Here is a 27,764-nt window from a genome sequence, read left to right on the forward strand (position 1 = left end):
AGCATTTTCTATTCGATAGCTGTATAAATCTATTAATGTATGTTATGATTGAAACAAGTTTGGTTTAAAAGTTATCTATTTTTATAGTTTCTTACCAATATTTTACTTAAACAATTAAATACAATTAAATAATTAAGTTTTATATAATTTGTCGAAATATCTAATTTAATCTAAAGATTATTTGCTTTACAGTCTTTACACACACACACACACACACAAATAATATATAATATTATCTATGTGTATACAGGAATATTAATTATTTTATATATACATATATTAATTTTATATATGTATATAAACAAAATATAAAATTTTAAAAAATTTAAGAAATTACGTAATATATCATAATAGGATAATAAAAATTTTAACAAAATGTAGATCCCAGATCCCCCCTAGATTCCAGATAGCATGCAAAAAAATTTTAGCAGCATTTTAATTAAAATACGTAATGTAGGATATATTATGTCATAATTGTAAATCTAATTTTTGAAATAATTAATTTTAAAATTAATTTATATAACATGTAGCAATCTTTAAAAATCGATGCCTAATTTCTGCATAATTGTAGTATTAATATCATTTCTGCACAATTATTGCTAAATGCATTTCAGAAATTAATTTTGTAATTATTGTAGAAACCATTACAGCATCAAATCGTAGAATTATTCGTAGAATTAATCGTAGTCAATCATTTTAAAATAAAAGTTTCACAAAGAAATACTATTTCAATATAATTTGTAAATAGATTGACAAAATGTGAAGTTTATAATTATTGCGACATTGTCTGCAGGAAGGAACATTTGATTGTTCGGTTATTTCTTGAAACCGTCCGAATTCGTCCAATGCTCACTCTTTGTTTTGTTACTGATGATGGCAGTAAATCAATTCGTTCTCTTAACCTCTCCAGGACCGGAAGCCTAATATTAGGCGCTGGAGCGATGTCATCTTTTTTATAGTAATTCAACTCAGTGATAAGAATAAAAATATTCTAGCACTAAACTAAAAAAGTCATCCAAAAAAGAGCCGGTCCTGTAAAGGTTAAACGAGTGACGTCGTTGTAAATTTGGCTGCAATTATTTACTTGTATATTCAATATGCAATTTCTAGGTTCTTTTATTATTTAACAGATAAGTTATATATTTTTTAAAGAATTATAAAAGCTTTCTTTTTGTAAAATACATCTCTCATTGTCATACATTTGGTGTTGCGACAGTCTTTTGGTGAAGCCGCGACAAAAAATTTATTTCTCAATATAATGCCGCAATAATTACGTCAGTAAATTAAAATTTTTTTTTTCAATTCAATGTCGTAATATTTACGCAAAGTAATTTGTTTCACAACTTTCTTAATATTTACGACTTATAATTACAAAATTTATTTTCAGCAAAATATATGCGTTTTGTAATATCACCAATTATTGCAAAATTGATGTTAAGGTAAATAGAAAGATGCAATAATTGTGCATTTATTTCACTATTATCCTATCTGGGATATTAATTGAAGATAATTACTAAATTATAACTAAAAAAAATTATATACTAAAACAAATTTATTATTTTAAAAATGAAATAATTATACAGACTTTTTTCTTATTTAATTTTATCGGATCGTTTAAATAAAAAGTACAAAAAAAAAAACATTAAGCGCATTTCGCATTACCTTGCAATTTTAAGTAATGCACATATATGTGCTACAAATCTCACAAGTGTTGAACCAGTACCAAACACTGTGGTACATCCTACATAGATGACTAAAAATTCATGTAACATCATAACGTGAATATATTTATTCCGACTAACAAAGTATTCAGTAATTACAAAAAGCTGATAGGGTCGTGATTCGTTTAATGGTAACACAACATCAAGAATTATAGGCAAATGTTGTATTAATCCGAAAGAGAATATGCCAATAATACAAAACGCTGAAAAATGTTAAATCTAATTTGAATTTAATATAAATTAGAAAAAGACAAAGCGAGAGACAAGAAAACGTTGAAATAACAAAATGTGCTTTGTCTCATCAATAAAATAATTATTAATAAAAATAAATAATTTTATGCATATATTTAAGAAAATATATCATTAAAAATTGTGTTGTCTCTTACTCATCCAACTTATCGTCAAAAGTTTCGTCTTGCTAGCGTATTTTTTTATAATTTCAATTTCCAATTTATCGTTCAATGAATTCCAATCATCTTGAATTTGCTTTAGTAGTTGCTTAAACTGTTTATCCCATATTTTCTCATTAATATTTAGAATATTTTATAAATGTTACTATTTATACACAAATGTTTAAATAAATGGTCATATTAGACTTACACGATTTGCCTCAATAATAAAAAGGAAATATTTTATTGTAGCAAAAAGACAAGGAAAGACAAAAGAGAGAACCTTAAAAAGAAGGTTCGTATTATATTGCCTTGTAATAAATACCAACAACTAGAAACAATATTTAAGGTAAATATTAACTCCAAATTATTTCTATATAAATATTTAATACGTAAAAATCAAATTTCTAATATATAGTAAAAGACAAAATTAATAAAATTACTTAAAAAACATATAAAAAAATTTATACATTATAAAAATGTAGATAATATTTGGTATGTGATATATGATTTTAATAAAAAATCATATATCACATACCAAATAAAAATGTAACAAATAAAGGAATATTAATGCTATATTTAGAAAATATTGTTCTTATCTTAACAAAATTTTAGATTTCATGTATACCTGAACAAGAATAAATGTTAAGAGAATACTAGCAAATATAACTTTATGCATTTGTGTAATATACGATTGCTGATAAGGCCATAATCCAAGTGTTTTAAGAACTATTCGATTAACTTTGTAATACCGTTCTTCGAATGTATACATTTCACACAAGAATTGCGATACGACTACGTCCGCAGTAAAAATTGTATTATTTCTCTCGTATATTTTGTATTATACGATCAATATAAGAGCAGTCATAAAAAATGATTATGCTATTTTAAAATTAAAGTAATACATTTCATGATATAAAGAAACAAAATTTAGTTTGAACTGTTTCAATTTATAATTTAGAGTAAAACTTCTCAAACAAATAATTTAAATAATTTTCTTGCACGGACGCGTTACAATTTCTATTTTTTAACAATAGAGAAGATCTCAGTTTCTCTAAAGACATCATAGAATGCCTTTTTGTTCTTGCATTATTTAAAGAGAATATCATATTTATAGAGAGGATTACGAATCATAAATTAAAGGCAATACTTACTATATTTACATATACTAAATTTGATTTGTAGAAAGTATAAAATATATGTAATATTTAAAAAACATAAATTAATATAAAGATTATTTATTTAAGCAAGAGTTTAATAAATATTAATATCAATATATGTATACAAAAACTTATAAAATATATAACAAATTGCTACAAAATTTTTTTTTAATTTATTACAGAATATATTGGTATATACTTTTATTTTCTTCGTTTTTGATAGAGAATTACAGAGAGAACGTATTTGTAAGGTAATAAAACATGTTAGTTTAATTTTACTCATTAAATGATATTAATAATAGAAAGCCACTTTGCTACATTAATTATAAATTTAATAACGTTAATATCTTATTTTTTTATAAAAAAGTTTTATTTTAAAATTATTTTAAATATAAATTATAATAATTGAAAACAATAGAACTCATATATTATTATATGTATATGGATGGATTCGGCTTTTAATGCTCTTTAATTTTTGTTCTTACAAAATTTTCAAAATGTTGAAAAAAGGGGTGGGAGTGGGGTAAATTAAAAAGTTTAAAATTTTTAAACCGCTTATATCCATGTAAACAGAAAAGGAGATAAGATAATAATAAGGAAATGTGCGACTCGTTTCTTTAAAAAAAGGTATATCTTAAAACTCTTATATTCATTAAAAATAATGATTAATAAAAAATAGTTTTTCAGAATATTATATGTACACAGTATATTTTTTTATTTTACCCTTTTACTTTACAAGCGCACGCAATAAGATATAGTGTTACTTCAATGAAGCTAATATTCTTATTAGAATATGTGGTAATGTTTCGATTAAAATGGTTTACATTTCTAAATTATTACAAATTAAATTAAAAATTTTAATGCTCTTATTACAAAATACATATCACACAATCATTGAAAAAGAAAAATGCGAAAATTAGATTCTAGAAAATTAAAACCATTGATTAAATTAAATTAAATTAAAAAAAAGTATGTAATAAGATTGCAGTATACAAAATTAGTTCTTTTTTATATATTTTTTACAATGTTTAATATACTTTTAATTTCAATATATATATTTCTAATTTCTTACATTTTAAGTTAAAAAATATTAATAATACGTTTACTGTTTCTTAGGAAGATTTTGTACTCTCAAATCTTCTTAATAATGTTGTACACACACATTGTATGCACACATTTTTCCTGTTTGTGATGTGATTTGTACTCACATATTCTTACAAAAATCTAGGTATTTATGAAAACTTGTCCTGCATTGATATTAAATAATATTTCAATAAAATAGGCAAGAATTATGCAAATTTTAATTATTTATCGACATTTTTATTATAAAAATCTCTATTAAACAAGTTTTTAAAAAGTTGATAACAAATGAAAAGACTATTTCTTACTTCTAGTTTTTAAAATAATTTACTTAGAATATTAATAGATTCTTTAATTGCGTTAATATTATCCCATAAATAAAATCAATTAATTAATAATTAATACAGTTATTTTAACATAATAGAATAAAATAAAATGTTACTACATTGGATCAAAATGGCGAAATATTTGATATTACTTAATACAAAATATAATTAATCTATCGTAATTATAAAATTTTAGTAAAGTTATCAACAAATATTATCTCATTTTGGTACAAAATAAAATTTCTTTTTTATGTATAATATATCATATAGTCACACATACTAATACATAATCATTTAATAATTATATATTGATACATTAATATTAATATATAATTATTACACAAAACATAACTTGTTAAAAACTTTAATTGAGCATATACCAACTTAAGAACTCCTGTCTTTATTAGGAATATTACAAAAATTAATTAATATAATTAATTTGTACGAAAAGAGAATGTCTTAATTAATTTCAGAGAATAGAATATCTTGTAGGAGAATTTTAATTATATTGCACAATCGACAAAATATATTGAAAGAAATAATTATTGTATTCTTGATATTTGATTTCAATTACTTTATTAAACATTGTCAAATATTTATTGAAAGTGATAATAAATCAATAATAAAGCTATGAGTAAATAAATTATAAGTTATTTGTAGACTTAATCTTTAAGTAATAAATTAAAGTAAAAAATAATACTTATTATAATACATATTATTTTAAAAATATGTATCTGTTAATCTAATTTTATAACTTTAATTATTTATTATTTGCATTATAAGAAGACAGCATGTATAAGTATTATAATAAACTGAAATGGTAAAATAATTCAATTAGGAAAATCAGAAACAACATTTGTTTAAACTTGAATTGTTTCATAATTTATTATTTTCATTGTTTATTACATTATTTAAAGCTAATACCTTAATTTTATATTTTCAAAATACCAAAAGACAGATCTTTGCAATTTTAGACACTATGAGGACGCAGAGTAGAGGACCATAAAATAAGAAATCGACATACTTAAACTCTAAAGTAAAAGAATATTTTTCATGCAAATAATTGTTACAATATTGGTTAATAAATCAATATATATTCTATTGATTTAATAAGATTCCTTACTGTGGCTAAACCTTCCAATGAGGGATTAAACATACCACCAGCATCAACTTTGTAACATCTTGTAGTCTTTTGTATCAGAAAGAGAATCAATTTTTGTGTCTTTAACGGAGCGCCGTACCATTCCGTATCGCATCTACACAATTCCAAAAACAAAATACTAAATAATAATTACAATACAATAAATTATATAATTTAAGAAACGACATAAAGTATTGTGAAAAAACCAATCGTATAACTTACACTACACGATAGAAATGCGTATCACAATTTATAAATTCTTGTCCAGCGTAATTAGCTACAGTTAAATATATAATATGTGCAGTTATCAAAGAGAGGGATTTCATAATTTCTAAAATTTCTTTTTCCGTTGTTATCATCTGAGACAGCTACAAGTAACACCAATTTTATGACAAAATTAATGCTCTCAAACGTGACAGAAAACTTCACCCGATTTTTATGAAGAAAACGTTATCGATCAATTTGCTTAAATTTATAATATATTGTATTTCTTACATCTCTAATGAAAAATATCTGTCTATATCTAATTTCTGAATTATATATATATATATAATTCAGAAATTAGATATAGAAATATTCTATAAATTAAAATTTTTTATCAGAAATGCAAAAATTACAATATCACAAATTCAAGTAAATAAACTAATAATATTCTTTTCATAAGAATCGGAATTCTTTTCTCAAAAAAGTAATTGAATAAAATTTTAAATGTCTCGTTACTCACATTAAATAAATTGATGCTTGCCGAACACACACCCATTGTAAATAAAATTAAATATACTTGTCCAAAACTTACTTTTAATAAATTAGAAAATCTAAAAAAAAAAAACATTTTACGTTATTGTATCTTCAATAAATCAGTTAAAAATATAATTTTGTAAACATTATAAATATTAAATATTAAATATTTATAATTACGATATAAACACTTTTAAACTCTTGCTAATACTATTTATGCATATGGTAATTTTAATTAAATAATTCAACAATTCAATAATTTAGTAACTTAATAAATAGAATCCAAAAATTTGTATTTAAAATTTCGTTTCGCACATATACTGAATATACTTGTAACTCGCTGCGCGCGAGTTGTGCGTGTGATGATCGCCAATCTCGTCTAAAATGTGGCTGTTGAATGTAAAACATGCACACGCATACAATTCATACGCGGTAATGCTTAACATGCAATATGGAATTTCACCCAATTTTTTGGACCTGATTAATAATAATTTATAGCTCAAGATACTAACTCGATCGCTCTTTTATGGAAGTCGACCGCACTGATTATTCTGCTATGAGATATGATATATTTTTTAGTTAGACACATATGTGGATTAAATCCATTTAATACATACTTCATGCGATAACTAGAAAGATGTTTAAATACTTTGTATATAACATAGTATACTATAAGACATTAAAATTATGTATCAATATTGTTAGTATTCTATCTCATTAAATAGTAATTATATAAATGCCTCAGCTATTTAAAGAATAGAAATAAAAGTCTTACAGATAACAAGACAAATAATCTATTCGAAGCTAATAAAAACGACAAATAATAGTACATTATGTAACAAGGGCGTAAAGTCGACCTTTGTACACAAAGCGTAGGCGATTGTGTTTACCCATATGAGCGCAGAAGGTCGTTACACCGTGTTGTATATTGTATTTTTTGTTACTTATGCGTCGATGTGTGTTTTGAGTGTCTTGAGTTCTCGCAAATTGACAAGTTGGTGATTAGGTTCACGAAAGCGACGAAGCGTCGGTCAATTCTACGAGAATTACTATATGCGTATCACGAGATGACGTGAATGTTGAAATGATCAAATGCGCTGTAAAAGTCTAAATGTTTTTGCCACAATTCATGCCATCTATTAGAGAAAAAGAACCGTCCAATAATGTTTAAATTCTGAAATCGGTGACTTTATTCACAAAAAAGTGACGCGAAAGGGACCACATTTGACGCACATGTAACAAAAAAGATTTTTATAAATAATGATTAATCATATAATCACAAAAATTTTGTACTATGCAATTTTTGCAAAAAAAAACCAATTTTAATTAAAACATTCTGAAAATAAACAAACAAAAGTATTTGACATATGAAATAATAATACATTTACCTAGCAATTTTAAATAATCCGAAAGCGTATAATGCATTTGTCACTGAAAACAATTCAGTAGCTATCACACAAGTTAATACAACGGTTAAATCAATAGCTAAACACACAGATATGATATAAAAATATTTTTCAGGATCCATAAAATATTCTGCAAGAAATAAAAGTTGGCGTGGACGAGATACATTTAAAGGTATCATAATATCGAGTATAATTGAAATATATTGGGTACAAATGAAGGCTACACTACCAATAAGTCCGAAAACTGAAATGATTAAAATTAATTCATTAATTTATTTAATTATGAACATTACATTATAATAATTTTACATAATATTTTGAATTAATTCTTGAGACTATCTTTATATAAGTGCAATTTTATGTTATCTAAGTTGTTAAATTTATTTTATTTTAAATTTAATAAATTTAAATAAAGTCTGTATTCCTAATTTTATGTTGTTTTTGCTAGAAAAAATGTCAAAGTTGTCGTATTTTATCGATCAATGTTATTAATTCCAATTTATTAATCCTTTAATTGCCTTTACATATTGTAATTAAAAATCCTTTTCTATTATTAAATTATAGACAGTAACACGTCTTTACATAAAAAAAAGAAAAAAAGTTGTAAAATTTTTGGCAGCGAATTTTTAATTTTGTAAAGGCAGTTAAAAGATTAATGAATTAGAATTAATTATCCTGATTGCTAAAACAGGACAACTTTAGCATTTTCTTAAGTTCTTGTAATGAAATAATCGATTAGAACATTTTATCGAATAATCAAAATTATTTTTTGCATATCAATTCTTAGGTTAATGTTAAGTTTTTGTATAAAATTAATTTTTATGGTACAATCGATGTAATACGACAAGAATGTTTGTCTTGTGCGTATTTAGATTATTCAATTCTTTTTATCAAATATTTAGCATTTATTCAATAATTTAGCAATACTCATTATAAACAATTACTTCTATAAAATTTAATAATTAAATATTTATATAACATTTACTTGTTATATATAATGTAAATAATTTTCCGTAATTTTCCTGTTTACGTATAATCTCGATTTCCCGATTATCTTTCAAAGCATCCCAATTATTTCGAATAAGTTGTCCAAATTTTTTAATCTACTAATAAATATAATGATTATTATTTTAGTGATGGTAGTTTATTTTTAATTAAATGTTCTTAAACTTACATTTTCGAAAACAGCATAAAATGAAATATATTTTATCAAACATATTGTCGCAGGAATATTATAAGATAATATCTTTAAAAGAAGGTCGGAACTGTATTCTGAGGTGTATAATTTTATCCACTAAAATAATTATAATAAATAATAAAATTTCAACAATTTTTAGTATTATAACATGTAATAGAAAATACGATCGCTAAAGTACTAAAGAATAAAAGATAAAATAAATTTGTGTAGTAAGTAGTATTTTGTGTTAATTTATTGCTATTTAATAAAATATTGTGTGTGTATGTCAGTGCGCGCGCGCGTATGTGTGTATGTATAACTGTATCATAAAATTACAAATATATTACAAATATTAATTATATGGTAATACCTGAGCACTGAGAAATGACATAATTATAAAGAGTGTTAGTGCGAAACGAACGAGTCTGATTTTGAAATTATCATACGGCCATAAACCAATCGCTGATAAAAGCATACAATTCGTTGCATTATATTGCTGTTTATACAACTCCATTTCAAACGACAGTTCAAATTACTGTGTGAGCATATATATCATTTCTAAACAATTTTTTCTTCTTATGTGGTTCGTGTGAGAAGTTATTTCTTTTTTGACTTTTCTATAATACTTGTCTATTACAGCAAAAGTTAGAAATTAGTAATTTATAAAACGTTTACATATGTGAGTAAAAAGGAAGATAAGATAATAACAAAATAAAGAAGATGCACGACTCATTTATTTGAAAGAAGGAAACTATAATACTTACTTATATCCCATTATACATATAATATATCCCATTAAAAAATATGAATAATAAAAAGTAAATTGTCATAATACTCTATGCGTGGAGCGTATTTTTGTATTTCTTGTCTTTTTTAAAGTGCATGTGCAACAGAATAAAGTTTGTCTCTGCTGTGGTTCATATATCTGTATATCCGTCAGTTAAGTTAATAAAGAATAATATCTTGTAATATTTCGACTGAAAAGTATATTATATAAATTTTAATGTTATTATTAGAAATCAAGTATTGCAGTATCTAATCAGAAGAAAAATACAAAAATTGCAGATAATAAAAGACATTGATTAAATTGTGTAATGCTAACAATAAGTTTTGTTATTACTATGTTACAATTGTACTCACACACATTCTTATATTACGATTTCTGAAATTCATCATAGCTGTTGTAAGGTATAATATATGTAAATAAAACGGGTAACTATAATTCCAAATTTTAATAATATAATATTATTTGTTACAATAATCTTAAAAAAAAATGTATTGCAAATTGAAAAATGTATGGTTCTTTAATTTTATTTTTTAAATAAAATGATTATTTAAAATGTAAAAATGTCTTTTCAAATATGTTAATATTTATATTATTAAAACGAAATTAAATTAATAATAGAGGAGAGAAAGCGGTTACGGATTAGATATAGCGATCATTCGAGTAATGAAGTCTTTTATATCATAGCTATATAAGTACATACCTACATACAGGATAAATCGATGTATCCAATCAATTATATTTTACCACACAAACTTGATCACACTTTTGATTTGTAAGTTATATTATTGATTTATATTTTTTTAGTGTAACTCTTCTGTAACTTATTTCATCCATGTGTACGCTTGTTTGTATTGCCTTTCAGATGATATCTAGACACATATTATAATTCAAAATGTGTACCATATAATTTCAATGTATCTAAGCACTTGATAACGACCAACGGTCGAAACGTTGTGCGTTATTTATCAAATATATTTGAAGCCAGTCAGGTCAAACGTAACAATCAGATTGGTTTTTTCTTCCATTTTCAGTTTTAGGATGTTGCGCTAATGTGAAGTGGCTAGGAGTAGTTTTCAATTGATAGGGGTGGAGCAGCAAAATCGGAATTGTTATAAATTGTGAGCAATAAAACTGAGGAACTGTTATCATTCCATATATAGGTTATTTATAATTTTAAAACGTTTTGTTGCTTTAGAATAACTTTGGGAGTGGTTTTCGGGGTTTAATAATGGAGCAAAACATTCGGAAATAAAGCAACTAATTAGCTCTAAAGAAATCCACCATGTTTGTTTAATAAAAAAAAATTTTTTGGGGTTGTGCTAACTTAATTTTAAGTTGGTACAACCTCTATTTTTTACGAATCGGAGCAACAAAATCGGAAATAGAGCAACTAATTAGCAACAAAAGAGCACTAAATTTCTATATAAGTTTTATTCAATTGTGCTGGCTGTGTCAGCTTTGTAGACGTGTATTCTCTTTCAGGAAATATCTGTGTAGGTATTAATGTAAATAGTACAGAAATAAAAAAATTCTTATTTTTTATACGATATTCAACAAATATATATTTTTATACATCAACAAATATTTAATAAATTTATATTATACTTGTCTATCAATTTAATAAAAACTTATTCAGTTAGTAATAAATATTTGCGGTGTTTTTATCGCAGAGAATAAATCAACGTAAAGTAAGATACTGTTGCATTTACGAGCTGAAAAAAACATATTATTCTGTATAATCAATTAAAATTTAATCTTTCCGTTGTCAAAATAACGTTAGTTTTACCGTAGCGAAACCTTCTAAGGATGCAACATATATGCCACCAAAGGTTAAACCAATATTTGTTGTTCCCTTTTGCATTATAAATAATAACAGTTTTTGAGTACGTAACGGAGCTGCATACCATAGCCCGTTATAACTAAAAATTTTTATAGTAAAATTTCAATAATAAATAAAATTAGGATTAACTAATAAAAATGTCAAACATAAAGATAAAGATAAAATTGCTTATTAGTAGTAAATCTTGGTGCTTAATAATACACGGAGAAAATTTTCTCTTAAAATTTATCCTCAAAATCTGGTAATTGTGGGACAATGTGTAAACTCGAGAAATTTTACTATACTTTTTAATAAAATTTACTATTATATATTTTTAGTAAATTTTATTGAAGGTATAGTATGTTTTACTATACTTTTAGTAAATTTTACTATAAAGTATAGTAAAATTCTTCGAGGTCACACATTATCCTACAATTACTAGATTTTGAGAGTAAATTTTAAGAGAAAATTCTCTTCATGTATTTGTTGTGTAATTTTTATCCACTAACTTATATGAATTGCGCTGACAATTTATACTAATTTTGAAACATAATCCTTAACTTAGACGTTGATGCTCAGAAGCATTTATATGATGTCCCCTCCTCAAAATATTCCTAGTTAGGGTATTATTTTTCGCAATAAATTATTTACAAATTTTGGGAGGAGAAGAGATCATATAGATGCTTTTAAGCGCAAATTTGGCTATATATTAACATCTGGCTAATGACTGGATTATTTCAAGATTAGAGGTAAAACAACTAAACTGAATAGAAAAGTCTTCTACCATTTTGCAAATTTCGCAGTTAATGAATTATTAATTTATATATACGTATAGCCAAATTTGCGCTACCTAATGCAAGTGCTCAGCGAGATAAGATATAAGACTACTCAGCGAGACAAGCGTTCGCCATCACTAGACACGCTGGAAGTTGTTATTTATGTATAAGCAGCGATGGTTATGCACAATTTTCCACATTTCTAGCGATAAATGCACGTCTCGCTAAACAGTGCTATCTCACAGCGCGCTTGCATTTGGCAATAAGTCGGGCAAATTCGGTTATTTTTATAAATTAATAACTTGATATTTATTGTGAAAATCGCAAACTGAAGTGAAGAACTTTTCTACAAAGGTTAATTCAGTTTTTACTTCTATGTAAGTGTTGTATTAATAATTGTCATTTTGTATAGATACATGCACATATAGATACTTATATATAATTTGTATAAATAGCTCTAAAGATGCAAGACACAATACTCACGTTGCTTTAAACATCTTTAGACCATGATTTAATAATTCTTGTCCGCCATAATTAGCAACAAACATATAATTCAAATGTAGGAGTATGAATATAGCAACTACAGATGTCTGGCAGATATTTTTTGTTAGTGTTATTAACTGAAGAAACTACGATGTGATATTATGTAAACAGGTGATCCGAAATTGGCCAAATAAGAAACAATGTTACTTACTTGAAAGAGATTGAAACTTAAAGAACTGACGCCAAGTATGATTAGAATACAGAATAATGGCGCAAAACTGGATGTGAAAAGTTCAATGAATCTTTAACAAGATTTATATATTAAAACTTGCATTATAAATATAAAATATATTTTAAAATATATCATTGTTTATGGTAATTCTTGTATACAATAATATTAATCATAGCATATTATATTTTAATTGCATATCTAATTTTAACGACTGCTGCCTGTTTCTATCAAAGATGTGTTAAATTCGAGTGTGTTCAAATAAATAGTAAATGTTTTAGATTTATTTTGTTCAGAATTCTTGAATACGTTTGATTTTACATTTTAAAGACAATGCTTTAAATTGTATTTAATGCTAGAATACATTAATTAAACATGTTTAGTTTAAAATTGTGTATTAAATGTAGAAAATTTTAAAAAAATAATTTCACAATTCATAATATCAATTATTCTTAATAAATAAGAAATAATTCAAAAAAAGAATACTCTGTTAAAAGTCTTACAAAAATATAAGTTGAAGTCAAGAAAAATTTAAAAATACTGACTTGGTGGCTCGCTGATGCATAACAACCGCATATACAATCTTTCGGTAAAGGAAATACTCTCTTCTAGAACTAGGCATCATTAATGTACTCTTCTGGATTGCATTTTCTATTCGGTAACTATATAAACTTATCTAAATATATTTCAATTAAAATAAACATTCAAGCAAATACGTATTTTACATTACCTTGCGATTTCAAATAATGCACATGCGTGTAGGATACATATCATAATCATTGCACCTGTAGCACATAATGTGGTAGTTCCTATAGTATAAGCTAATGCCTCATGTAACAGCGTAATATAAAAATACTTTTCTTCATTGAGAAAGTATTCCGTGACTACAAAAAGCTGATAGGGCCGTGATTCGTTTAACGGTACGATAATGTCAAGAATCATTGGTAGAAGTTGAAATATTCCGCAAAACAATATACCAAAATGGCAATACACTGAGAAATGTTAAATTTAATTTGATTTAAATTACACAAATTATTTTGAAAAATTATCCAAAACGTGTTAAAAACGTTTTTTGTCTCATCAGTAAAAAATTTTATTGAAAGAAATAATATTATACGTATACCATTATATAATAAAATTATGGCAAATCATATTTTACCTATTAAAACTATTGTAAATAGCCTTGCGTTGCAAGCATATTTTTCTATAATATTAATTTCCAACTTATCCCTCAACGAATTCCAATCAGCTTGAATTTGCTCCAGTAGTTGCTTTAACTATTTATTCCATATTTTTTCTTAACAATAGTTAGAATATAATTTACTATATAAATATAAATTCAAAAAAATGTTCAAATAAACTATTTTGTTTGTTAGAGACTTACATTGTCTGCTTGAATGATAAAAAGGCAATACTTTATTATATTAATAAGAACAGGAAAGATAAATGAAAGAATTTGAAGGAAAAGATTCGTATTGTATTGCTTTGTAATGAATGCCAGCAACTAAAAATAATATTTAGATTTTGTATTAATAATGTCAGTAATAATCTCAGTAACTAAAAGTAATATTTAGGTTATGTATTGGTTATAAATATTGTCTTTATGTACTGTCGTCAAAATACGTTTCATATACAAAATGCTTTATTTTTCATTACAAAAGCAATATAAATTTATTTAAAATTAAAAAAAAAATTATTGAAATAATTTACTATTAGATTGCTTTATATAAAATTTGAATACAATAATACAAATTAAAAGGCAACGATAACAGATAACAATAAAAAATTATTATTAATTTATATTTTTAAGAAATATTGGCAATTAATTGTTTCCATAAATTATTTGATACCTGAACAAAAATAAATGTTACAGGAATACTGATAAACAATACTTTCTGTAGTTGCAAGACATATGACTGATCATAGGGCCACAAGCCAACCGTTTTAAGAAGTATTCGATTGATTTTGTAATACCGTTCTATCGCATGCATTTTATACGACAATTACGACACAACTGTATAGAACGAACTTTAGATTGTTATATTATTCCCTATGAAAACTTCTGAGAATCCTAAACGATCGATATTATCGCGCAACGTGAGCAATCACAAAAAGTGGTTATATTTTCCTAACAATGAATTTATGTTATAAAGTGAATTAGTTTGAATTACCTCAATTTGTAATAAAAAATATTTCTTTAACATGTAAGATAAAAATATTTTTGTGTAAACGCAATTATGACTTTTTTCTTGGCAAGAGAAAAGTTACAGTTTCTTTCGATGCTTTGTAGAATGCATTTCGTGCCTTGCATCAAGTAAACGGTATAGTGCAATTATATATTCAAATTTGAAAGTATTTACATTAACTACAATATGCATAATATCTAGTATATCTTATATAATTTCTGCTTTCTTTATAGTTCATTTATATGCATTTTAACTTGTAGAGTTTTCGAAAGTGATATTTTTTATGTCTGATTCATATATGTAAATATTGTAAATAATCTGTATGTCAAGCTAAGTCACCAATTCAACTCTGGCTACTACAGTGATCAGGCCGGGACAAAAAAGATCAATGCAAATTTTTTTCCAAACTGTAATTTTTGTTTTGAGAATTTTTGAAATCGTTGATTGCGATTGTGACATCAAAGTTTCAAAATTTTATCCTTATGGTGATATCAACTTATGCTCATCACTAATGGTTTATTATTTGATACTAAATAACAGGAAAAATATCAAAATTTTTCCTATTTGATATTTTCATGTTTCTTGATGTAAGCTTATATGAAACATAAAAATATGTTCAAAATTCAATTACTCACACTCCTTTCTAAAATTTTATATATTAATCAGTTATTTATTGATGGTCACTATAGTGGCTACTGAAAGATTCTAAAGATTAAAATAATTTCTTTGTAAATTTAACTATGCAGTACGTATGTTTTAATAGACATTTGATTTAAAATTAATTGTAAAATTTAAAATATTATTTATATGTATACATATAATGTAGAGGTATCTCTAAAATCGAACAATATCCTCTAATTTCGAAAACAGTTTAAAATTATAAAAAATTGCGAAATATGTTCCTGATTATTTCGAAGGGCTATTCTACTCCTCCAATAATTGAACACAAATTTGGCGGTTTTCATTATTTTAAATTGTTTTTTAAATACGGGGACAAACTTTATAGACACCTTGTATTAAAATCTTTTTACAATTGTTTGTAAAATAAGCATATCAATTATTGCGATACAAACATGAAATTATAATATATTAATATTTATATACTTCTTTAAAAAATTACTTCTTTTTTTTTAGATTTTATATATATTCACATTACTCACCGCAGAAATACACGCATCATTCAGTCCAGTAATAACTTGATGTGTACTTACCTAAAAGTAAAAAGAAATAATATATTATTAATAATAGTACTGAATAATTATAACTATTTCATAAATTTATTTACATAAAATAATTGCAAGAATATTGTAAATATATATGATAAATATTTCAGAATAAAAAAAATTTTTTACATATATGAAATACAAAATTTTTAATAACTTTTTCTTTTATTATATTAGAAAAGAAAAGACAGTTATGGACTAGATGTGGAATCCACGATAATTTGTATGCTTTATAATAAATTTTTAGGACAATCGTCGAAATTATTTCTTTACATTATATTGTTTAGAGTTATAACATGGCCACTGGTCATGAATGTTTATTGTGTTGCCATAAAAGCTGCATTTCAGTATTGCAGGTACCCAAAAGTTTTATAGATGTGTATTCTTTACGACATTTTGAGAAATATATCGGGTATTAATCATTTAGTATAACTTTAGTATAACTTGAAAGGTTTGAATGTAACTTTCAAATGACGTAATTAAATTTAACGTTTGACGTAATGTGTACACTGACCGACAAGAACGGTATCTCTTGCCAAACTTTATACAACTCTCGGCGTAATGGAAAACGCGCCGATGTCGCGTCCTTAGCAAAGAAAAAAAATGAAATTTATTAAGGGACTATTCCTGCAAGTCAGTACATAAATTTGTGACGTGTAAAATTATATTACCTGCATTTAGAGTTATGGACCACTTACGAGTGTCGTGAGTCTGAATTCTATAATTCCTTAGAACGTAATTTGACTATTTTTTTATTTTACTTATTAATTAATATATTTCTTATTATAATAGTTTTATAATATTTTTACAAAGCATAAAGTTATAAAAGCCAAAGATTTTTTTATATTTTTGATACTTTTTTGTGATACTATATACAAAATATTAATACTTTTGTGATATTAATGTGCAAAATCTGCCAGAGTTAATTTTTTATTTTTTATAAAAATAATTTTATAAAATAAATAAAAATAATTTTAAGAATATATGTATTTGTTGGTAGTGTTCTATCTCTACAGGTTCGATAACCGCAATCTTTTTTCCTGTCTTATTTTTCCCAGTAAATTGTTAATTTGTTTATATGTATATCCAAAGATCTTCCGCTCATAACATGATTAATAGAATTTTATGGGTAACAAATTTGTTTTATATCGATAAGAATTATAACATAAATATCTACTGAATTATTTAATAAAATTAAATAGTAGTTTGTAACTCTTTTTTGTCTTCTATAAATTTTTATACATATTTTCTATAATGAATTCTATCCAAAACGTTATAATATATGATAAATGTAATATAATATAATATCAATAATAAATTATTTAATAATTATAATAACGTAAAAACAATATTGTGTGACAATAATAAATATTTCCATTTCTTCAAGTAATTCTATTTTTACATACAAAGATTATTTCAATTGCTTGTTTTACAAGAAAAAGTTTCTTTGTATATAATGTATATTATTGTCATTTTTTAAATAACTATATCAGTTACATTGTTTTGACAAAAATGTTATAAGTAAAATGTTTTTTTATCCATAATCAAGTATCATTATGCAGTATTATAATAGAGTCACAGTGATGTAAAATTAACGTCAAAAGTTGTTAGAGTTTCAATCAAGATAATATCATCTCAACTTTATCATGAATAATTGAGTAGAAATTCTTCAGTTTCTTTAATCAATTAAACAAGTTATAAATGGAGACATACCGAATAAAAATTGAAAGATAAAATCCGAGACATTCTTTATTAATATTTTATATAATTATTAATATTTTATATGTAAATAAATCATGTGTGTAATATATATTAAGATGTATGATATTGATTGTATCTTACGCTCTAAATGTGAATCTTACTGACTTGCTGTACTTATAACTATATTTTCTCCGAAAAAGGAACATAACGACTTTCTATGAACTTGTAACAACATTATGTATTGTGTAACAAGGAAGTTGCTTTTTCAGCACAAGTACAAAAAAGGCGATCCGCACGTGTTGCACATAATATTTTTGTTACAAATGCATTGAAAATGATCTTTGAGTGACACGAATTGAGAGGTTAGCCAAGATTAGATTTGCGAAAGCAAAACGTCGGTAATTCTGTAAAAGTTATTGTATGCGTGTTGTGTGTTGCGTGATGACGTGCATGCGAGTGTGTAATACTGGACTGAGCCATTAGTCTATAAAATATAGTTTATAAAAATAATCAACAAAAATGAGAAGGATAGAACGCGAAGGTGGCTACTTTCAATCATTTTTTATTCAATGCTGTAGCTTCTATTCTTCTCATTTTGTCGATTACTTTTATAGATATATTGATCAGTTCAGTACTATATGCTAATGGAGTTCGATAAAGAAGACAAAAGTATAAAAAATAATCAAACCTGTAGAAAAAATTTTGCTGGAAAGTTTTTCGCCATAATTTATGCCATTTATTGAAGAATAAAAATTGTGTAGCTAGTGCAATTCGGGTTTATTATCTACTCGTGCAAGGGTTTGCCTCGTATGTTCTCTCCCCACATTGGCGGACAATAGCCGACTTTTCGCACTTGTTGCACAATATACTATTTCTACACAGTAGAACGCATGCAATATATATATTTATAAATTAAAAAATAATTTAGTCGTTTTACTTACATTTCATTTCTCGAACAATTTATTATTATAGGTATGCATGCCAACGCACTAGCATTTACATAATAAAGTGTAAATTTTGTAAAATTATGTGTACTTTGATAAGCATTGAGCTAAAGAGTACTTAAAATTATCAAATTTAATAATTTCTGTATTTTGTAAGTATAATTTATTGATTAATTAAAATTAATTTAAATAGCAAAAATTTTACTTTAATCATAGATATTTACTGCAATAAGTGATAAATGTTTTCATATATTTTGTATTTAGATTACACTACATACACTACATATAATAAAATTGTGTAATAACATTTTGATGTGTGTTATAATTTTATCAAAATCGATAATACATGCTTGTTTGCAATTTGTAGCATGCTGTAAACAGCAATGTGTTTAAAAAGATACCAAATGTATTTAAGAAGTTTGAATTTGTCTTAATCAGTACAATTATTTCTACATAATCAAACGTTTGCTTCTATTTGTAAACTTTTCTTTATTATTTTATCATTTTCACATACTGTATATTACTGTAAAATATGACATTACTGAGGTGACAAGCTAAAATAAGAAAATTCGTTTCTATATTATTAATAATTATTTAACTTTTTAATTATTAAACACTTATTTTAACATTATTTTAACTTCTATACATAAAATAATTATTGACACAATATTTGTAGATAGATCAAATTGATTATAAGAATCCTAAATAATTTTACAATCTTTACAATAGTTATAACGAGAAGTTAATTTATTAAAATTTACGAATCAACATTTGCACACTTTGGTGATAAGAGATCGCTTGGTGGTTATGTAGTTGTTAGATACGCAAGGCAATGGAAGAAGCATTCTGTGAACAATAATGGACGAGTAATTGAATTGACTCATTAAATCTACAGATAAGAATCATGTTCAATTGTTCAGCAAGTAGACTTAATCACTTTGCTAGGTTAAACTCCTCTAATGTATTATCAATGTATTAATATCGTTTGTGCATAGTTAATGATGTTTACGCGTATATACAATTCATAGATTTTTATAAATTAATTTCTCATTAAATATTGCAAAAATCATTGATATGAAATTTTTCTATTTAGTTTAATTTGGTTTACATATTTGTTTATTTTTCTATTTAGTTTAATCTGCTTTACAAATGTTATGTCAATAGTTGTCAGACAACTGTGTATCAATTAAAAAATTAATAACTTTTATAAATATTTATAAAACGTGTATTACCGTAGAAAACCCTTCTAAAGATGGAACGAACATACCACCAATCTCTAGTTTAAAATCTTTCACTGATTTTAGTAGAAATAATAGCAATTTTTGAATCGATAATGGAGCTACGTACCATAATGTATTATATCTATAAATTTAAACAAATAATATTTTAATTATCTAGTAAAAAAAAGCTTTTTTGTTACATTCCTTTTCAGCTTTATTAAATTTTCTTTACTTAATTAAATAGATTTAAAGACTTTTAATTCTAAAAATATTAGTTTCTAATTGTTGAATAATTAAGTTATATATATTAATTTCATTTAATAATAAATAATGGCATAAATAAAGATAAGCATAAATATAGTGTTGCACGCGTCGTCGCCCGATATGATGCCCGATGGCGCAAGTCAGCTGATCCAGCAGATCAATATTATCGATCGCCCGGTTGCTATGAGAACGTTTTGGTTTTTAATGTCCGTTTTAAGAGCTGTCAAGTTCGTGTATTTAAAGTGGATAAATAAATACTTTCCTCTTATCACGAATGAGTGCTTTTTCGCGTGCGACCAGAAGTTAGAAGTAAGCGCGCGAGGAGACCGGGACTACGGGAGTGTCGCGGGAAGTGTAACAATACATATTTTCTAATATGTATGTTAAATTTTAATAAATTAATTTATCGTAGGATTTTATCATATAATAATACATATTATTATGTAATTAATAATGTGTTTTATACATGTACGTTATTAAACATATGCTCAAAAAAAAAATTAATTAACAAAATTTTACTGTAAAAAGTATTGTATTTTATCGTAATTTATTTGGAATATTTACGTGTTACTTACGCGGCTTTCAACATCTCTGCACTGTGATCAATAATTATTTGTCCACAATAGTTTGCCATAAACATGTATACAAAATGACCGATAAACAATACAAAGGGTACAAACAATTCGGAGAGATTATTTAATCGCATTATTGCATTAAGTAGCTATAAAACATTATACAAGTGATGAATCGCTTATAAAGTGTACAGCATACATACTTTGTGCATGTAGATATTGTAGATATTAAAAAAAATATATATTTTATTTGTTCTGTCTCTCTCTCTCTTTTTCTCTCTCAAACCAACAAATATAAGTTATTATTTAAAAAATGTTTCATCAATTAATTCAATTTCGAGAATGTATTAAAGTTTTTTAGTATTTATTTAGGCTGCGTTCCGAAATTTACTGCCAGTACTGAAAATCTATAGTACACGTTACATAAACTATAGATTTTCAGTACTGACAGTGAATTTCAGAACATAGCCTTAATATTGTAACTTATAATATAAATTTAAATAATCGTAATAAACAAAAAAAGTATTAATATAAACATATTATATTACTTACTCGAAAAATAATGCAACTTGAAGATATAACGCCAAATAAAAGCAAAGGAAAATACCACATATGAATAGAATCTAATAGAGTACTCATAATCCTTTAATAACAAAAAATTTGTTTAGTAAATATTTTATATTTCTATTTCTATCTGTAAATTTATAAATTTTGCAAAATTTATACATTTTTATGCATAATATTTATTCAAAATTTATTAATATAATAATGAATACTATAACTTATATAGAAATTAACTTTATAGTTCTTCTATGAATGTGGACTGCACGACAAATGTTTTGGTACATGAAATAAATTCTATGAGGAGCAGGAAGTTGCAGCAAATTTTTAGTCACTGCTTTTTGTATTAAATTGCTACAAGCAGAATAAATTTACAAAATCAATAATTAAAAATATTTGCATTAATAAAATAACTACCTGCGTATCTACCTCGCAATTTTTAATGTTGCGCAACAGTGTCCTCCAATTATAATAAAAAATGTACCAGTTGTAATCGTTGACCAAATTCCAACCGTCACTGTTAGAACCTCAAATAGTAAGTACAAAAAATAATATTCTTCTTCGTCAATGAAGAGTTCATAAGATACTTTCAATTTACGTGGTCGAGATTCATTCAATGGCGCGATTGCATCAAGAATAACAGGTATAAATTCAATAATCGTAAAAATAAGCATACCTAAACCGGCTAAAACTGGAAAGGGAAGAGTAATAAAATTTAATTTTTTCAAACAAAGTGAATAATATAATTAAAACTCATGCAAAATAAAAATTAAAGGTAGATTTTATTTCTAATTCTCTTACTATTTATATATAATGCGAACATGTAACAATTAAATGTATATTTTTCTATTATTTTTAATTCATTATCTTTCATTGTCTTCCAATCCAACTTGATATGTTCCAATAATTGTTTAATCTGTTTGAATAAAACATTCAATTCATTAACTCCTCATTCGCCATAATTAACTAAATTTTTTATTTTTAAAGAATTTTAGATAGAATATGAGAAAATTAATACTTACAATTTTAGAGTTGAAATAAAAGCAGTTATAACTCAAAACATGAATGATAGTGGGGAAGATATATGTAAGTTCTGTAATAATAAATTCCATATCGCATTCTGTTGTCACAAATATCGTAAACTGAAAAGAATGTATTAATATCTTCGTTTTTAATTGACGAAATAATTGTAAAGCGAAACTAAATTAAAAAATACCTGAAAAACCAAAAAGGCAAAAAACATACTAAAGAAGAAAATTGTTTGAATTCGTAAAACACTCGATTTTTGATAAGGCCATAAACCAAGAATTGTCAATGTTATTTGATGAAATTTATAGCAGCGTTCCCAAGTAAAAACCATTCTGTTTGAAGATTAAAACAGTTTTGAACATCGAGTACATAAAACAATTGTCTTTACATCAAATACAGTGAAGGTTTCTTTTTTTTATAAAACTTGCACATGATATCTATAGCGAGATAATGCCATGTAATTTAGTCATTTATCATAATGACACAACAGATAATATTATATAAAGTGCTACAGTTTTGATGAACAATTTGTTTTATATCCTAATGTTTCTTCACTGAATGTGAAATTAATAAATATTTGAAGAACGTATCTTTTTCTTACGTTGTAGGTGCAAACCTAGCATTGAAGATTTGTTAATGATCTATAAGAAATCAGTTTATTTCGAAGCAAACATATATTTCGTCGATACAATGATGGACATTGCACTATAGTCGTAATGAAAGTCTATCGTTAAAAAATAAGGTAAAAATTATGAAACTGTTACATATTACACACACATACACACAATTTTTAATATATAAAAAGAATTTAACTACATATTTTCAGATAACTATATGTTAAAAATGCTCGTAGAAATATTTGTGTAACGACATTATAATAAATTGTAATAAATTTTATTTTAGTTAATTTTGTGTTAATTTTCTCTTAAATAAATTACATCAATTGTTAAATTAGTTATATATAATTCCCATTTGCATGTATTATATGTCGAGTGCTAGAGGACAGAATTATTTTTGTTATATTAATGCCGCTGATGAGATATCACATATATTTAAATTTTGTTGTATATATCACGGAAAAAAATATTCCTTTGGTGCAACAGAATTATGGTTGTGACAACCAAAATTTTCTGTTCCCTGGGAACCAAACAAAAATTTGGTTGCAGCAACAAAAATATTCTTGTGGGACATTTCTGTCGCTAAGAATTGTTTTCGGTTATCTCAAATGAGTTTTTATACTGTTCTTGCCGAAGTCTCGTTTCTTTGTAACTATATTTTGGTTTGTACTAACGAATATTTCGATTGTAGGAAATGAACTCTTCGCTGCTTTAATTATTGATTCTCATATACAGTAACGTTTATGGCAGTTCGTACAACTAAATTTTTTCGGTTATCTCAAACGAGTTTTCATGCTGCTATTGCCGAAAGTCCTTATTCTTATATCGATTCGTACTAGCGAATATTTTATAATAGAAAGCAAACTCTTCGCTACTCTAATCATTGATTCTCGTATATGGTAACCATAATTGGTCATTCTGAAAAAGGGTCAGTTTTTATTTTTCATAAATTGACTTTTCGACAAATTCTAAGAATGTGAATTCATCAAAAAGTTAATTTAAAAAAAAATTGGAGATAACTTTTTTTCAAAACAACCGATTTAATTTGTTTCATATTTTTTATATTAAAAATAACTTTAATGTCAAGATGATAAACATATTATATATTTAGTGATTTGCATATAAACATAATTATCACATATTTGTATTTATACTTATATATATCACAACATGACTGTAACTGCCACTCTTCCAAATAAACGTCAACTTTTTTTGTTGACATGTTTATTTGCTATTATTAAGTAACAAAAATATTAACTAACAGTACTTTGAACAAACTGAGTTGACTCTCGCACCGGCACGTAGATTAGGTTAGGTTAAAGCGATCCAACAGAATACTCGATTGTTACAACCAAGTTGCCTTTTTCGTACAACTCTGAATATTCTGTTGCGGTAAGCACGTTAATAACAGAAATTTTCGGTTCCTCCAATCGAAAGTATTTGTTGATGAAAACAGTATTTCAGTTAATGCAAATAAGCTTTATGTTATTGCAACTGAACTAGTTGAAATTTCTGATTGCTATAGCCGAGTTACTTTTTCTGTGATAATTGAATCTTCTGTTGTGATAAGCACATTAATAACAGAAATTTTCAGTTTTTCCAATCGAAAGCATTTGTTAATGTAAACAACATTTCAGTTAATGCAGATAAGCTTCATGTTACTTCAACTGAACTAAGCCAACTGAAAATTTCTAGTTGCTACAACTGACTTATTTTTTCCGTGATGTATAACAAAATGTTGTTTTGTTTATGCCATTGTTTATTTAAGCAAATAAGTACGTACCAAAATTAATCTTTAATTATTTTTTGCAATTAATATGTGCAAGTATCACTATATTCAAATTTCTAGCCAATTAAAAGTTCTTGTGTGTTACTTCATCGTCACAGTATATATTACAGTAAAATACGATATTGCTGTAGTCGTAAGCTAAAAATAAATCAATTCTTTAACATAAACTAAGTGAAGAAAAAATAAGATAAATTCTTTTCCTAGAAAACAATTGTTTTTTGTTTACTACCAAATGTTTATTACCGTAGAAAATCCTTCTAATGATGATATATAAACACCACCAATTGTTAGGTTATGTGCTTTCAAAGAATTTTGCATCACAAATAGAAGCAACTTTTGTATTGATAATGGAGCTAAATACCACATTGTATTATACCTAAAATTTTACATAAATGTTGGATTTATCTTTTTTTTTTTGTAAAAAAAGTTATTTATGCTTATACTTGCATATTTAAACATTGTATAGATCTTTTATTTTTTTAATGTTTGAAAATATTACAAATGTATAAATCACAATATTGTTAAATATTTTATATATATATTATTCTAGTTTCTGTTTTTCAACTTTTTATGATAGCTTAAATAAAGCAAAATTTATTCAAAATAATTTAATCAAAATACACCATCTCTCTCTCTCTTCTCTCTCTTTTTCTCTGTCTGTTTTTCTTACACACATACACACAAAATTTTTTATTATAAATCTTATTACAAGTCAACTGTTACAGTATTTCTTATAGTATATTATAATTTTTATTAAATATCAACACGATATTCTATTCTAAAAGTTATTCAATTTAATTTAAATTATTCCGATAGATCTTATTTAATTCAAACTTGTACGATATCGTAAGAAATATAGACATTAAATTTGTCAAAGAAATTAATTTATTTTATTTAATATGAATCTTCATGTGATGTACTTACGCGGCATTAAATATCTTTGCGCTGTGATCGGTAAATGATTGTCCAACAAAATTAGGTACAAATATGTATATAAAGTTAGCCACTACCAGACCAATAGACATTATTATTTCAGAAAATTTATTCAAAGCTGTTAATGCGTTAAGTAGCTAAAATATATTATAAATATATAAAATATATTATAACTCACATTATATTATAAAATATTACTATATTACACTGTAAATATTGCTATAGTATATTACTATATTATACTATAAATATTATATTACAAAATATATTATATTAATATTTATATTTAAATTTATATAAATTGTATAATATATTTGTATCATAATTGATAATGTATTTATATTTCAAATCATAACTTTAGAAACTGAATTAAATGCATGAAATGAAATACTATTACTTACGCGAAAAAGATTGCAACTTAAAGACATTACGCTAATCATCACCATAAAAAAAAACCATTTGTTCATAATGTTCATAAGAAATGTAGAAAACCTTTAATAACAAAAACAAATTAATAATTGTGAGTATATCGATAGCATAAAGAATGGTACTTTTTTGTAAAATTAATATGCATAAAAATGACCCTTAAAATAATAAATTTAACAAAGACTAACTGAAGAGATTTTCTATGAATATGAACAGCACGATTAATCTTCTGATACATCACATGTGTTTTCTGACATGTAGGAATTGAAAGTGTATGTTTAGTCACTGTATTTTCGATTAAATTACTGTAAATATTATGTATATATAATTAATAGTTATTTAATATATTTAATTATTTTAATAAAATGAAGAAATGTGCACTCACCTAGCAATTTTACAAGTTGCGCAACAATGCTTCAAAAACGCCATTGATAATGTTCCCGTTCCAATTATTGTAAACATTCCAATTATTACTAATATAATTTCATGTATTAAATAAATATAAAAATATTGTTGCTCGTCAATAAAAAATTCAAAATTTATTTTTATTTTACGTGGCCGAGATTCATTCATCGGTGTCACAGCATCAAGAATAACCGGAATTAATTCGATAATTATAATACAAAATACAGCAGAGGCGACAAAAACTAATAAAAGTGTTAGAAATAATACAACAGCATATAATCTTACTTAATCATAAAAACGTAAATAATCTCAAACATGGTTTTCTGTGCATATTATATACATAAAGTTATTTATATAAATTATTTCAAAATTTACTTACAAATTAAAATTAATGAAAGAAGATGAGTTTCAAAAGCATATTTTTTTAATACTCTAATTTCATTATTATCTTTGATTGTATTCCAGTCCAATTTAATTTGTTCTAATAAATATTTTATCTACCGTTTAAATAATTATTGTTTTAAATATTTTTTACGATAATTAAAATTTTCAGCTAAAACATTCTATTATAAAGAGAAAATCGTAAATAATTACTTACTCCTTTAGAATTAAAATAATAGGAATTATAAGTTACAATATATAACATAGTAATGAAAATATAT

At 24.9% G+C, this 27,764-nt stretch overlaps 5 protein-coding genes across 7 annotated transcripts in view; all 5 read right to left on the reverse strand.

Moving 5' to 3' along the window:
* LOC105838260 (mannosyl-oligosaccharide 1,2-alpha-mannosidase IA) overlaps positions 1-27,764 on the reverse strand; it is a 601,715-nt gene that overhangs the window by 182,241 nt on the left and 391,710 nt on the right. The gene's annotated exons all lie outside the window — the stretch shown is intronic.
* On the reverse strand, positions 8,390-16,550 carry LOC105832715. The gene is made up of 10 exons (XM_036282752.1): positions 15,083-16,550; positions 14,617-14,736; positions 14,392-14,509; positions 13,963-14,224; positions 13,778-13,894; positions 13,215-13,305; positions 13,004-13,149; positions 11,712-11,844; positions 11,635-11,637; positions 8,390-10,794 (listed from the first exon to the last, which is right to left on the reverse strand). The coding sequence occupies exons 1-10, from the start codon at positions 15,221-15,223 to the stop codon at positions 10,747-10,749; spliced, it is 1,179 nt and encodes a 392-aa protein (XP_036138645.1). The 5' UTR covers positions 15,224-16,550; the 3' UTR covers positions 8,390-10,746.
* On the reverse strand, positions 18,069-21,644 carry LOC114255569 (odorant receptor 49a). The gene is made up of 3 exons (XM_028194690.1): positions 21,346-21,644; positions 20,519-20,648; positions 18,069-19,840 (listed from the first exon to the last, which is right to left on the reverse strand). The coding sequence occupies exons 1-3, from the start codon at positions 21,474-21,476 to the stop codon at positions 19,793-19,795; spliced, it is 309 nt and encodes a 102-aa protein (XP_028050491.1). The 5' UTR covers positions 21,477-21,644; the 3' UTR covers positions 18,069-19,792.
* Positions 21,724-23,731, reverse strand: LOC105832725. The gene is made up of 6 exons (XM_036282758.1): positions 23,120-23,731; positions 22,926-23,045; positions 22,705-22,819; positions 22,333-22,594; positions 22,141-22,257; positions 21,724-21,985 (listed from the first exon to the last, which is right to left on the reverse strand). Exons 1-6 carry the CDS (start codon positions 23,261-23,263, stop codon positions 21,868-21,870), a joined length of 876 nt encoding a protein of 291 aa, XP_036138651.1. The 5' UTR covers positions 23,264-23,731; the 3' UTR covers positions 21,724-21,867.
* LOC105836908 lies at positions 23,839-27,479 on the reverse strand. 2 transcript variants are annotated; one of them, XR_004962172.1, is made up of 7 exons: positions 27,083-27,479; positions 26,886-27,002; positions 26,673-26,763; positions 26,263-26,408; positions 25,582-25,714; positions 25,333-25,476; positions 23,839-23,927 (listed from the first exon to the last, which is right to left on the reverse strand). XR_004962172.1 is itself a non-coding variant. In XM_028194696.2 (6 exons), the coding sequence occupies exons 1-6, from the start codon at positions 27,268-27,270 to the stop codon at positions 25,420-25,422; spliced, it is 732 nt and encodes a 243-aa protein (XP_028050497.1). In that variant the 5' UTR covers positions 27,271-27,479; the 3' UTR covers positions 25,262-25,419. The 2 variants fall into 2 exon arrangements, 1 of the variants encoding a protein (XP_028050497.1); XM_028194696.2 differs by lacking the exon at positions 23,839-23,927 and having other exon boundaries at positions 25,262-25,476.

The sequence above is a fragment of the Monomorium pharaonis genome, chromosome 2 (genome assembly GCF_013373865.1).
Source record: "Monomorium pharaonis isolate MP-MQ-018 chromosome 2, ASM1337386v2, whole genome shotgun sequence".
In the NCBI taxonomy this organism is placed as follows: domain Eukaryota; kingdom Metazoa; phylum Arthropoda; class Insecta; order Hymenoptera; family Formicidae; genus Monomorium; species Monomorium pharaonis.